Below are 14,602 nucleotides of genomic sequence, written 5' to 3'. Positions count from 1 at the left end.
ATATTTCATGTGTGGATCAGCGATAGGCCTTTCAAGGTTTCACTTCACAAGCAATCACAAAAATGCTTCATTACATTTCATTTAGTGCTGGAAATTTGTCTCCTTTTCTTGTAAGGTAATTCTGTTTACGTGGCTCAGATGAGTTTCTTTTGTCTTTGCTATGATAGCTGGTAAATCACAAGTTGGTCCTTTCTGGGTCATGCTCTCTAAATTCTGATTGCTTAACTGGTGAAAAGAGATTTTACACCTTTATGAGAAACAATTGGGTGGTCAAAAGACCTAAACAAAAACCTTAAAAAGGACAGAATTTTATTAACTTTATAGTATTGGTATATGAGAGAGGCACAGTAAGAAAAGATATACCATTTTAAACCTATAGCTAATCTAACCTTTAGTTTTGTGAAAGCCAGAAATGAAATACTTCCTTATCCTTGAAAGGTGACAATTATGCAGGGCCTAGGGCAGCAGGAGTTGCATAGGGTAAAGGGGATTATGCAGAAAAACTATAAATACCTGTGCTTGGATGGAAGCCCTCTAAGCAACCTTCATAATGTGGTTTGGGAGGTAGTACTCTTCCCTCTGAGTAGATACTGAACTGAAGCCCCAGCATGGTGTGTGCTAGTACTGTACTGCTTTCAGATGAGACACAAAAACTAGGGCCTGACCAGTATGGTAATTTAAAGAGACCATGGCATTTTCCATACAAGTAGGGTTAATCCCAGTGTCTCAGCCACATTCCGTTTAAGAAATTCCTATTTACCTAAATACGCTCTCAAATTTCAACTGACTACAAGTATCCTCTTTCTTTGCTCAACTTTAGCATAGTGTAGCTATTTCACCGGAAAGGTTTCAAGTGGACCAAGTGAGCTTTCACTCAATATAGAATACACATTACGTTTAAATATGTAAAGTACCTTAGGGTTTTATGAATGAAAGACATTGTTTTACAGATATTCTTGGAATTCTACCTAGGGCATGAGGGATTCCCTGCTCCTCATTAGTCCTGGGGAAATAACTAGGATTTTGTTTTCCTATCTGATTTTCACTTTAAATGTTTCCATTACCTATCATTGCTCATTTGCCAACAAACTAGTGTGTTAACTTTCACTTTTAAGCCAGCCTGAAGCTATATTGAATTTTAGTTTACCAGAAAACAGTAGAATAAAAATGTTGATTACTGTTATCTAACACTAAGCTTAAGAATATAACAGCAGAACTACTGTCAAAAACCTCCTCTGCTGATATGCCTTTTGTCTGATTGCAGGCATACTGTGGCTTTGCTCGACCAGCTGTTCCCCCTCAGCATCTTTCAGCAGTAGCCACAGGAAACTGGGGATGTGGTGCCTTCGGTGGTGATTCCAGATTGAAAGGTAAATAATAGCAATGTTTTAAGGACAGAATGAATCAAATCAAATGTCAAGTTGAAGTAAGCTTTCTATTTTAGGTGCTTGGACACTTTGGTTGAGAAGGAAATAAGTTTTTATTCCTCCCTCTTTAAAAGTCCCGAAAATTGAAATGAGTTTTCATAGCAAACTGCTAGCCAAGGGCTGGAGTAGTACTAAAACCATCTGTAGTACTAATCCAAAAAGGAACATGCTTGTTCTTAAATTCATGTATTTTGCACATTATAGTGGGAGGAGGCTATAATTCTGTTTTGACAGGCAAGAACAAATGGAATGAGCATGGGAATGGGAGTCAAGAATTTGAGTTTTAAATCGTTGCTGCCACTGGCACACTCTGTGGCTTTGGGCCAAACTTTGAGCCCTATCTTAAGTGGACCTTTATTTATGGGCCCACAAAATTGTCTTAATTACCTAGTTCTACTCACAAATCCTAAATCCTCAGATACCTAAATTACCTAAAATGCAGGAGCAAATAATTTTGGTTGCAAAATAGTACCTGCAATCATTTGCAAACACAGTTTGCCTCGCCCTCAGTTTCTTTAATCTGTTACACTGGATAAACAAGAAAAGAACGAGAATAACTTGTATGTTTGCACTGATTTTTACAGAAAAATCATTAGTGGCCACTGCCTTAAGCAGACTCCTAATCAGAGCAAAACAGGGTTGATACCTGCCCATCTGCCCCACGCAAGGGTTAATATCTGTATAGCACTCCGAAGATGTAAAATGTTAAGTATAATACAGTAACTCCTCACTTAACGATGTAGTTATGTTCCTGAAAAATGCAACTTTAAGCGAAACGATGTTAAGCGAATCCAATTTCCCCATAAGAATTAATGTAAATGGCGGGGGGAGGGGGTTAGGTTCCACGGAAATTTTTTTTTGCCAGACAAAAGGCATTATATACATTTTAAACAAGCAATTTAATACAGGTATAAGTTTTAAACAATTTTAAAGAAACAATTTAATACTACAATCATCACTGCTGAGTATGAAGCAATGGGAACATCATTGTTGCGTATGAAGCAATGGGAGGTGCCCCCGCCTTACCCCACACAGGCACAGCCCGCTGGCACTGCAGACAATGAGGCAGGCAAGGACGCTGAAGGTGCCATAAGCTAGGAGAAGCACGTTGCTCAGCAGCAGCTTCCCCTACTGTGCAAGCACCAGGGGCGGGGGGCTCAACCCACTCCAACCCTTCCCCCAAGTACCCACCCTTAACCCGCCTCTTCTCCCCCCCCATCTCCTCCCCCTTTACTCCGCACACTGCCTCCTCGCTCCTCCCTTCTGCCTCCTCAACGCTGCAAACAAGCTGATTGCCGCGGGCAGGAGGCAGGGGGAAGGAGGCTGATCTACAGGGTCTGCAGGTGGGTGGGAGGCGCTGGGGGGGTGGGGCATAGGGGAGCTGATAGGGGGCTGCCAGGTGTGGACAAAGCAGGCAGCAAGGCGTCGTTATAGCAGAGCATTGCACAACTTTAAATGGAGCATGTTCTGTAATGGAACAGGGATGTAAGATCGAAACAATGTTAAGCGAGAGGACGTTAAGTGGGAAGTTACTGTATTTGAGATTGTTGGCTGATAAGAATGAGTTGCATTATAGGAGAGCTTATGCCCTGTAGCGGGGCGGTCACCCTGCTCCAGCCCTGAAGGCGTTAAAAACCAGCCCTGGGAAAGAGCTGCCCCAGGGAGCCAACAGGAAAAGACTGGAAGGCAGCCAATCAGGGCCAGGCTGGGCCCTATAGAAGAGCTTCAGGGCCAGAAGGCAGGGCAGTCTCTCTCTAACAGTGGAGAGAGAAGGACCTAGCTCCCCACATTGGTACCTGAGGTAGAGTAGTGCTGGGGAAAAGCAAGAGGAGCTGGGGAACTCCAGCCAGGTAACTCCCCAGGCTGCAGCTTTGTGCAAGGCCTACAGAGGTACAGGGCTGCAGAAGCGTGGCCCCAGGGTTAGGCAGAGGCAGCTGGTCCAACCCCCTTGCCAGTGATGAGTGGTTTACTGACTGCAGTCTGCCCCAGTGAGCGGGGGCTAGATGATGACTGGCAGTAGCCACTGAGGCAAGTTGGGGTTTAGAGGGTTGGGGATTCCCCTGGGAGGGACCCAGGGCCAGCAGCAGGTGAGCCACTGGCCAGGAGGAGGCACTCCGGGCTGGAATCGAGCTAATTCCCAGGATCACCGGCAGGAGCACTGTGCCAGTGAGTCTCGCTTTGCTACATGCCCCATTTTCTCCCCTACCACTTTGAGGGCACCAATTGCCAGTGCAACATACTTGACATCATCGTCAGGAAAGGACAGGAAACATAGCTTCCTTTGAAGCCTCTGTAAATGCCTCTTGATCTCTGCCTTCCTAAAAGGCAAAGTGTATTCTTGGGGACCTCCGGTCTCTTAAATTTCTCCTTCCTTGCAACCAAATCCCTCAATTTCTCTTGCCCTGTCCTTAATCAAGGCATTCAACCTGCAGCAGACCCCAAAGTCCTGGATTAATTTGGGACTGCTTCCCACTTTGTGGGTACCTGCAAATCAAGCACTCGTTTGGATTCTGGATTAGTAGATCCCCAAATCTAGTTCTGCATGGTTATAATTTAACATAATTTAAATCTAAACAGAAATTGCAATATTTTGCTGCTTATTGTCAGGTGTTTGGGGTGAAAAAATATTTTCAAAAGTTAGTTTTATAACTATGACCTAGTGAATATTTTAGGTGGTTATGTTAGAAACTAAATGTAAGCATCATGATCTTCAGGCTGCCAGCTGCATTAGTTTTCTTTCCAAATGTGTTACACTCAGCGAGAGCCTATTTTTCACTCTGTGCTCATTGATTTCGTGACAACTGTTTTTTGTTTTCCATTAAATAAAATAGATTACCAAGTTCAGGCCATCAATACAAAGCCAAATCTGCTGCAATCTGTGATCATATTTGATGGACAGTTCAAGTTAAGGAATTTTAATAAATGTTTTAATTTGCATAAGAGCTCCTTAGTCTGAAATGCAATATCCCAGTGTAATCCTAAAATGTATGGGTTTCTGCTAGAAATAATGATCACTTGACTAAGGTACGATTGCACCAACAGTGGACATGAACTTTACAATTGATGGTCCTACACTGAAAATACCTTTCACGCAGAGGTCCAGTCTGGGGGTGACCAGTAGGACTGTCCCGGCAGATTTGTTGAGGAGAGAGGCATTACCTTAAAAATCAGTGTTGAGTAGATGAAAATTAGAGGAGGACCTCAGAGAGAGTGAGAGTATAAGGGCATGGCAGAATTATAAGTGTGTGTGTTTAAAGAAATATAAATTATGTTATGAAGCATAAATAAGCTTTTTTTCAGTTACAATATATGAACAGAAGTTTAATTTTATTTGGCTTTTGTTCACTAATGTTGTGGCCTATTGATGTTAGAAAATGTTTATAACCTGATCTCCAGTAAGCCAAGTGCTATAATGATCTCTAGTCTGGCAAGAGAAAACTAGCCACTTTCTCTACCTATTGGTGGAATTTGCCTTACTTTCTGTATCCATCTATGATTTTTCAGAGCTGAAATTCTCAATTTAGTACCACTTGAAGGCAGGTTTTGCTGCAGCTACTGTGTTGAGAATACAGATCAGAATATACAAATGTATCCTCTAACCCAAGGGTTCTCATAGTTCATTGCACCATGACCCCCTTCTGACAACAAAAATTACTTCACCACCCCAGGAGCGGGGACTGAAACCTGAGCCCGCTTAAGCCCCACTGCCCGGGGGGCATGGGCAAAGCCTGAGCCCACCACTCTGGGTGTGGGGGGCAAAGCTGAAGCTCAAGGGTTTCAGCCCCATGCAGGGGCCCTGCAACCTGAGTCCTGCCACCGAGGGCTGAAGCCCTCGGGCTTTGGCTTCGGCCCTGGGTAGTGGGGCTCAGGCCTCAGCCCTGGGCCACAGCAAGTCTAAGACAGCACTGATGACCCCAATCAAAGGGGGTCGTCACCCACTTTGGGGTCCTGACCCACAGTTTAAGAACCACTGCTCTAACCTTATGCTGTGCTTCCATCAGATATTATAAACTTCGGGGCTGATCCACTGAAATTGGTGGAAAGACATCAACTAGAGTTGGATCAGGCTCTAACCAGGGTTTGGCTGTGTCAGTACTTGGTTGGTAGAATTAGGGAACAGCTAGGTGCTGCACAAGAGATATTATGATTCAGCATGTGACATTTTTTTTCCTGAGTCAGTGCTGATATGATACTTGAAGAGTTAAAACAGCCTTTTTGAATAAAACATGGGGCAAAACTAAGAACTTGACCAACTTCTCATCATTTAAGATCCCATGATTCTCTTCCTGAGAACTGAAGTGGTAATTCCTGGCCAAATTCAAACTACTTATTACGTTCTGCCTGGGCAAATTCCCTATATGATTTCAAGTGCAAAAGATATTTTCTCCGCTTGTCCTCAAAAGTTTGTAAAGAGCTTTAGGATCCTTTGTGATGGAAGGAATTACATACATGTAAGATTATCAATGTCATCTGTAGTTTTCATGAACTAAAAGAAACTGATATTATAGATTTTACAGGCTGTCTTAAATCTGACAATATATGGCAGTGAGAAAGCAACTTTAGAAATGAAGAACTTGTGTACTGATATGACATTTGGGGCTATATTTTGTATATGTATTTTTATAACCCTTTTTAGTATGGTGTTGACCAGTGTTTTTATTTGTGTTCAGAAATGCAGAGATTCAAGTTTGAGATATGAATTCATTTTCACAGATTAAAAAAGCAAAATAGTCTTCATCTCCAAATGTTCTAACATCTGAAACATCTGCAGAATCTAGGGTGACCAGATGTCCCAATTTTATAGGGACAGTCCCAATTTTTCGGTCTTTTTCTTATATAGGGTCCTATTATCCCCCGCCCCTTGTCCTGATTTTTCACACTTGCTGTCTGGTCACCCTAGATTCTGCAGATGTTTCAGGAGAACTTGGTTATTTTATATTTTTTTTTAAAAAAAGTACATTTGTTCTAGAAGCCTTAATCACACTCCAGCATGATTGTGTGTCACGCATTAAAGAAAAGCTATTGTATTGAAAATACAGTCTGAATCAAGGTCACAGTGAATGACCTGAGAACGCAACAAACTGCAGTATAAAGAAAGAAAATTATTCCTGATTATAAATAGAGGAATGCTATGTTGGCTAAATAAGACTTTTTGAAGTAGATTTCAGCTTGTTTGTGACTGTTTTCAATGATCTTAAGCTATGAGCATAGATATTTTGAATATTTAAAAGGTGAGTTTATCTGGCTGTGTACACACATGTGGTAATGTCTGTCTGTCTGTCTATCAGCTAGAGATACAACTGAGCTACAAAGTTTGGATCCACATCCATAAACCTTCCCAAAGATTGGGGTGCTTGGAGGCAAGGTTTTGATTTGGATTAATTTCTACTTTGTATCAAATGTGATCAGCCTGAGGTGAGGCTATAACTGATTTAAAGTCACCACAGAATTGGCTGTTCATAGAAATGCCCCTTTTTTGTCTCCTTCAAAAAATTCTGCTTTAGTTTTGTGAAGTGGGCTTTGTTTGTTTATTTTCTGAATTGCACTGTATATATGTACTGGAAAAGGGTAAGGATATGCATACAATTATCCTGTGGATCTCTGACTTACTACAGTCTAACAGCCATAGTCATCAGTGTTGTTCCCATGTCCTCTAAATTTCTTTGCACTAGAGCTGTTTGGCCTCTACAGTCTTTTCTATAGTTCCATGAAGTATATCTGCCCTTAATTCTGTAGATTCCTACTGGAACACTTTATCCAGGCCAACTTAGTTTTTTCTTTAGAAAAATCGAATAGTATATCGTAATCCTATATTGCAGTACTGCCAAAAGGTTCCACTTAGGATTCATGGTTCCATTGTGCTAATTTGGGGGGAATAATCTGAAGTGATGCTTCTTGTACAGAAAGGAATTCTTTCCTGATTGTTTTAAAATATTTACCCAGTTTTCCAGTATGTTCCAGTTAAAAGGGAGGAGCAAGGTCTGAGATAACTAAAATAAATGCTAAATGTTCAGTATTGTCATAGTGTTATGAAAATGTATTTTAATGGGGTATGTTATTTGTGATTACATGAGAGACGAGGTACTTCTCAACTACCTAGATCACTGTTTTTATAAAAAGTTCTCTAACCTGAAAAAATCTGTTCAAAAAACTAAAGTGAGAAACCAAAGGGAGGTTTTTCCCATTAGCTTCAAAGGACATTGGACCAGGCCCTAACAGAGGTGAGGGAAGGGAAAGGGAAGGCTTGTATGGCGGGAAGTCTGACTGAAGCCACTGCTGTTTGTTCCTCACTTTCAGGAGTGCCAAATTTACAGACTTTTAGCAATTAAAAGTAAAAATTCGGGTGGAAAGCAATTTGCAGAGTACCTTCTCATGCTCCTAGTGCAATGCACAGTTGCATAGTTCATTTGGCCTAAATGTGAAGATTCATTAGATTCAGTTCTCCTATGCAGGTTAGTTCATTAGGCCCTTTATAAAACAGAACTACTGAAGTGTTACCAAATCCACAGGCTGCTGGTTCAATATTTTAATTAAAATATCATCCCCAAATTGAGATTGATTGTGTATGTGATGAGTGTAATGAATAATTTAGTTCTGGGTTTAAAAGGGCCCTTTGATTAAAGAGCATAGTATGTTAAATTTGTCCTCCTAGCTGAACAATGAACACCTTACTAGTGTGCTTTGCCCTGCCAGGTGTGACTGCAAGGACAATTCCCTATGTCATATTTTTGTTTAAAATAAAATTCTTCACCACCTTCTACCTGGTGAGTATAGAGTGGATAATATCCCTGACGGACATTGTGAATGGAAAGATTAGCATTCAGACAAGTATATCTCTAGAGACGAGAAATAATGGTAACCCTCCATAGATTCAGCAGTTGATAGAGATCCATCGTTTGGAACATTGTAAGGCTGATTGAGCTAAACGTGATTAAATAATACATAAAGTGCCTATCACGCTACTTGCTAAGTATGGTTTCTTAACATGAATACTTACACATTTTACTCTTCAGAAGAAAGTAGTCTCCCTATTTTCCATATGAAAAAAATGGAGACAGGGAGGCTAAGTAGTATAACGTACCCAAGCTCATAGAGGGAGCCTGTGTCAGAGCAGTGGAGGCAGTGTCATCCAGTGGGTAAAATATAAAACTGGGACTTCGGAAACTTGGGTTATATTCCATGCTCTCCCACTGACTCTCTAGGGGTCACATAAGCCCCCTTTATTCATGCTGAGCAGTAGTTTACTAGGCTAGATTGGCAATCTGCATTGAGTAAAGGACAGTGTGTATCTGCACTGGCTGAGGGATTCACATTTGGTCCCTGCTTCCCCTGTGTTCTTGGGGGAAGGAATCTATACTAACCCTTTTCCTGGCATAGTTTACACTCGGATGTGCCAGGTTTTATGTTGGGGGAGGAGCGAAGGCTCCATCCACTCCCTGCCCACCTGAATGGAAGAGGGCATATTTTCTCAGTGGTTGTTGCTCTGCACTTATCTGGCTTTGTGACCCACAACGCAGGCAGCTCACACGAGGGAGTGGGGGATGCTCTCTTAATCCACAGTGCAGGAACATTAGCCAGTTTATAATTGAGTCCTACTTGAATAGACCCATTTACTTCAAGGGAACTACTTGAACATCAAGATACAACTTGATGTAAGAGGACAGAATCTGGCCTATTGTGTACTTAACTGCTCTGAGCTTCAGTTTCTGGTTGTTTTTTGTTTTAAGTGGAATGATACTTGCAGTTTTACAAAAAGTGGGCTTTAAGATCTCCAGATGAAGAATACCATGTGGTGTGATTATTAGTTGTGAAAGCTCCCAACCTTAAATTTAGACCACAAATTACTCTACTTCTATCATAAATTGTCTTATCCTATATTTACCTGTGTTCTGTGTTCTCTCTCCCTTTTTAAAAAAATTTATTTATGTATTTATTTATTTATGTATTTATTTTTTGCTGCAGCCTTAATACAAATCCTTGCAGCTGCGGAGGCTGGGCGAGATGTGGTTTATTTTACCTTTGGAGATGCTGAGCTGATGAGGGATATTTACAACATGCACACCTTTCTCACTCAGAAGGGCCAAACTGTTGGTAAGTATAAAACAATCTCTCTCCACTGTGAAATATAAAGAGGAATAAATCCCTCTCCAGTGTGAAAGTTGAACAGTAAGAAATGTAGACACTAGGATCATAAAAGTGCTGAATTTAAGTAAAGAAAACCTCAGCATTACAGGTCTATGCAAGAAGCTGTTCCTGAAAAAGTGGTAGATAATAAACATGTGCCATCATATAAGTTAGTTTATGGTAACTGAAGGCCTGCCAGAGCTCTAAATAGAATTTGAAATGCTTTTCTGTCTTTAAAAAAAAATAGGACCCACATTTTTGTTCCTCGTACTATTCTGGTATGGTATTATGAGCCCTATGCTACAAGCCCTGATGCACCTAAGTAGCTGGATTTGAAGTCATTCGGACTCATTGAGTCCCAATGGCAATACAGGAGAAGCTACATTCATTGCCCAGCTGATAGTAGTACCTCTAACTTCTTTGTGGGAAACAGAACTCTAAATTTAGGTCTTTCCAAATCAGTTGAAAAAATAATCCATTCTGTAATGGTTTTGTTGTTTAAAATTATAAAGTGTATATACATACAGTTACTGTGAAACTCACCACTCCTTGCACAGAGTTCAGGTAGTTTTTTTGCAATCAGTTGTGTAAGCAATAGATTTTGTGCAAGGAACTGAGAAGTTGAGTGGGACCCAAAGCCTTGTTTTCAACTAGCTAGCAAACCACAGATTATGACACGGTCCCTCTTGGTCTGCATTTCCAGCCTACACACTGAAATAAGAGCTGCTGCCCCTTCACTTCCCCTAAACAATGTTCCTTGCCACTGAAATCCATGTAAATGCAGATCCTCTGGCCTGTACACAGTTGTTGATTGTGAATATATACATACTTATAGTATGATGCAGTAATTTTAGAATTACTTTATTAGTTTTATTTCTTTTCATTTTCAAGGGGATGTTTACAGGCTGTTGCTCAGATATTATAATGAAGAATGCAGAAGCTGTTCTACTCCAGGACCAGATGTGAAGCTTTACCCTTTCCTATATAATACCCTTGAATCCTATGCAGATTCCACCGATGAAGATGAGAAAGGATTGGGCTTTGATGACTAAAATAAAAATTTCTGAGGAGGATTTTTTTCCTTTCCTAATATATTGAATTGCTGGGTGTAATATATGGACCGGCTTAACTTAATATCAATGTATATAATACTGCATTTGTAATCCTATAAACTCTCCTAACCTAAAACAAATTTTCAGAGGTGAGATTTTCTGTTTATACAACGTAAACCCCATCCATCCACATATATAAAGGGTTTGTTTTGTAAATCCTATTTGCATGTCATCTTGTTCATCGGCAGATTTTGGTCTATATTTGTTACCCTTTGGAATCAACAAATACCAGTTTATGTGAAAACTCTCTCTTTAAGAGAACCTATAAAATATACAGATTTCCAACATAAAGTGATTACTAGTAAACCCACAGCCATGTAATTCATGGGCGTGATGTTAGGAAAGCCTGTAATTATCCATTTCATTGGAAATTCTAACAGTTCCAGTCCATCCCTGGAACTGCCATGGTACTTTTGCCTTTAATTTTCACTTATTAATTTCTGCAGCTTTAAAACTTCACAATTTTAAATATGTTTTAAATAAAAAGTAAAAGTTTAAAAACTGCAAGGATTATGGGGAAGCAAAAATTAAAGCAGCACCCACAACTACTCTTCTGGTGTTGGCACTCTGAGGAGAGAAGGACAACAGGAAGTTAGACTGGGAAAGGGAAAAGAGGGGCTGAGTTATAAGGAAAAAAGAGAGAAAACATTAAAACTAGAGGAAGCAGAGGGAACAATTTCACATTGTTTACTTACATTCTTAAAAATTTGTAGTAGGTCCTAAGTATTATATAAAAACGGTGAACAAGTTCTTAAACATTATGATGGATCTAAAATTACTCAAAGTTTGCTGCAGTGATTTGTAATATTGCTGGAATTCAGTTAGTTGTTAGATTTACAACAGCATATCAATGATCCCCTATCTAGAATATATACAGATATTCGCATGTAGATGTGTATAAATGTGCACACAATAGAAATGAAACGAGGATATGACAACTACTTAGGCATCAGTGGGCAAGAAATCTTTCCATCCTACAAAAAAGAAAACATTAAAACAGCAACTGTTGGTGGGAGCTGTGTGTGCGTGCGCCATTTGAAGTATGGAAGAGATACCAGTGGAGGTATGTCACGTGAAGTAGTGTAGAAATTGTGCTATTACCATCTCCATGAGTCCAAAATGAATGCTGCTGCTGTACATTTAAAAAAAAAAAAAAAAGTATGAATGAGTTTCAAGGCTTCAGGAACATAACTGTAGCATAACATCTCAGGAATGTATACTGGCTAAACTCTATTGATTTCAGTGGAAGTTTTGTCTCTGGTAAGCAGTCTGCAATTTAGTCCCAAGGTGGAAAGTATGGCCTTCTCTCCATTAGGCTTTTTTTGTCCAATCTCATTATTGCTGCTGCTGCTGCTACCAGTTAAGCTCCGCAGGTGGTAGTAATACTGAAAGCTGTAGAGTAGATAAAGCACTGTTGGCCACCAACATTTTCAGCATGATGTCTGGTAGATCTCTGAGTGGGCTTAGACAACATGGTGCTTAAATACTGGTGCGCCTACATTAAAGCTCCTGCTGCTGCTCGTACTGTTGGAGCTGAACTAATGGGGAATTTGGGACTTAAAAAAAGATTAGTGCAGACGCTCTGTAAAAACATCTTCACAGTTATGCTAATAGTTCAATTAGGAAAGATCACCATTCCTTGTAATTTAATACATTATGGCACAGGTGATTTAACCCTGCAATTCCCAACTGTTGAACTTTTGGTCCATCCAAATCCATTGAAGAGCAAATTGAAAAAGAAATCTCGATAAAGAGACTTGGAATAGCATTTCAGAACCTTTACTTCGTTTATATCTGTGGCTTTAGAGCTAAAGGAAATGTGTCTGTTCCAGGAATTGCTCAGATTCTGACTATAAGAGGTTAATGCTCATAGTGAACTCTTATTCCAGGCATTTTGTTCTAAGGATCATGTTTTAGGATTTGACTCCAATGCATTGCTGATGATAAACACAACCTGATCATACATGTGTACAGAAAATTGAAGCTAAATGCCAAATCCTGTTCAGCTTACTACTTATAGCAAAGGTGAACAGGATTTGGCCTAAACAACTGGAAGAAAATACAGCAGCAAGTCCTGTAGTTGGGCATAACTTCCCCCTTTTTTAAATAAGTCTTATTGAAAACAAGCATTGTGTTCATCTTTGGGGAAAAAATCAGTTTTGTAGATCAAACTCTACCAAATGAATTTCTTGTCATTACAAGAAAGTCTACTTCAGCCATGAAAATGGAGAATATTTGTAACTATAAGATGATTTTCTCAAGTTTATTTTCTCACTGTACCATAGTGTATTCAATTCAAAGAATAAGATGTTGGTAGTATCAAGAATTTCCAGGACAATCCATGTGATCATATCTATGATTTTTTTGTTTTTTTTTTCTTAAAATCCTGGAGAATTAAATAATGGTGGAGCAGAGAGAGCAACTTATTCAAGCTCAGTTCTTTAATGTATGTTCCTCCCTATATATTCTTTGAAATTTAGTTAATAAATTGTCTGCTTTTTCACCTGTCCATACAGAATTCATTTAATTTATATATAGTCACCTGAAAAATTAGAAGTAATATCTCCTGTATCTTTATGTACTTGGTCTTTGAAGGGGGAATACTGTGAAGGCACTTGCAATGTAATGTTGAGTGCGGCATAAAGATTATATTTACTTATACAGACTTGAAGTAACATAGCACACGGTTAAGAAGTTGTTAAAAGCATTATATTCCCAGGCTCTTTCTAATCTGAGAGAAAATTAAACTGTCCAGGATGTTCCATCAAAGCCAAAAGGACAACTTTGGGTCAGTGTAATATTCACTCTACATCTTAATTTCTTTCCCACCCAATCAGCATCATCCATACTTTCTGGAGCATACTGTCTAGCCAGAGGCGCTTCTGTTGCTGAATTCAAAATATTGAGAAATGGAGAGTGCTGATGGACTAATCTTGCAGTCAGGGAAGCTAGAATTTTACTCTCCTAGAAACCTGTTTGTGGAATGCTCTATTCTCTTCATTCTTATAGGGGTGTTTGCTACATATGTTCAAATAAACAGAATTATTAAACTTCCTACCCCAACAATTGATTTATACTGTGTTTTAGCTGCAAAATAGAATGATCAATATGTAACAATGGTGGGCAGTCTATTAGATTGGAGTGTGGTCTTATAATCAGGTAAGGGGGACGGAGTGCCTCTGTTCACTTTACAGCTATTACACCTAAATACCTCGGTCAGGAGGTGCTTTTATCCAGTTATGTGTACCAATAGCTGAATATATTAATTTACGGATTGCTGAAATATTCTTGACACATTCTTAAACTTGCAGTTGATGCATCATATTTTGATTTTTCTGGATGCTAATGTTTACATGATTTTTGTAGGAATAAAATATAAAAAAAATCTGATGATCAGAACTTTGTCCTCTTCATTATTTACGATCGTGATGTATCATGTTTGGTAAATTTGAGATGGGTTGAGATTTCCAGTATGTTTACATTGTATAATATTGGCTGTTTACCAAGGTAGTGTAACAGACTAAAAATAAATTGTAGCAAAGAGTAGTCCAGCTAAACCTTCTTTGCCTGTTGTGTGCTGTTGCTAAGCAGTGTTGATCAATTGCAGAATTTTTTAAAAAGAGGATTACTATAAATTTGAAGGATGAGCAAAGTGATTTTGTACAGAGGTCTAACTAATAAACTGTGTGTTAGTGTGCAAGTGCACATACAGTTGGCTATTCAATTCTTTAATTTCCATTGGCAAGCAATTAACAGTATTACGGTATTCACAACTTTGCTTTAAAACGAGTGTTGGAAGTAGCATTAATTTAAAAAAAAACTGAAAAAATTTAAACAAATGCTGTGTGTCCTATGTTTGCCCAATCAATTTGTAAAAGCACTTTGAGATTCCCACTAGATGAAAGCTCTGAGAACGAAATGATTATTGTAAAGTCGTCA

General features: G+C 39.4%; 1 protein-coding gene across 4 annotated transcripts in view; it reads left to right on the top strand.

Moving 5' to 3' along the window:
• PARG (poly(ADP-ribose) glycohydrolase) overlaps positions 1–14,323 on the top strand; it is a 126,151-nt gene extending 111,828 nt beyond the window's left edge. For all 4 annotated transcript variants that reach the window (XM_074958740.1, XM_074958739.1, XM_074958738.1 and 1 more), the window contains 3 exons: positions 1,265–1,370; positions 9,390–9,518; positions 10,443–14,323. In XM_074958740.1, coding sequence (XP_074814841.1) covers positions 1,265–1,370; positions 9,390–9,518; positions 10,443–10,603 — 396 coding nt within the window. In that variant the 3' untranslated portion in view covers positions 10,604–14,323. The remainder of the gene's footprint in view (positions 1–1,264; positions 1,371–9,389; positions 9,519–10,442) is intronic.
• The last annotated feature ends 279 nt before the right edge of the window (positions 14,324–14,602 follow it).

This window comes from Natator depressus, chromosome 7, assembly GCF_965152275.1.
Source record: "Natator depressus isolate rNatDep1 chromosome 7, rNatDep2.hap1, whole genome shotgun sequence".
NCBI lineage: Eukaryota > Metazoa > Chordata > Testudines > Cheloniidae > Natator > Natator depressus.
The sequence above is the reverse complement of the archived record's forward strand: the minus strand, read 5'-3'. Positions and strand labels throughout refer to the sequence as shown.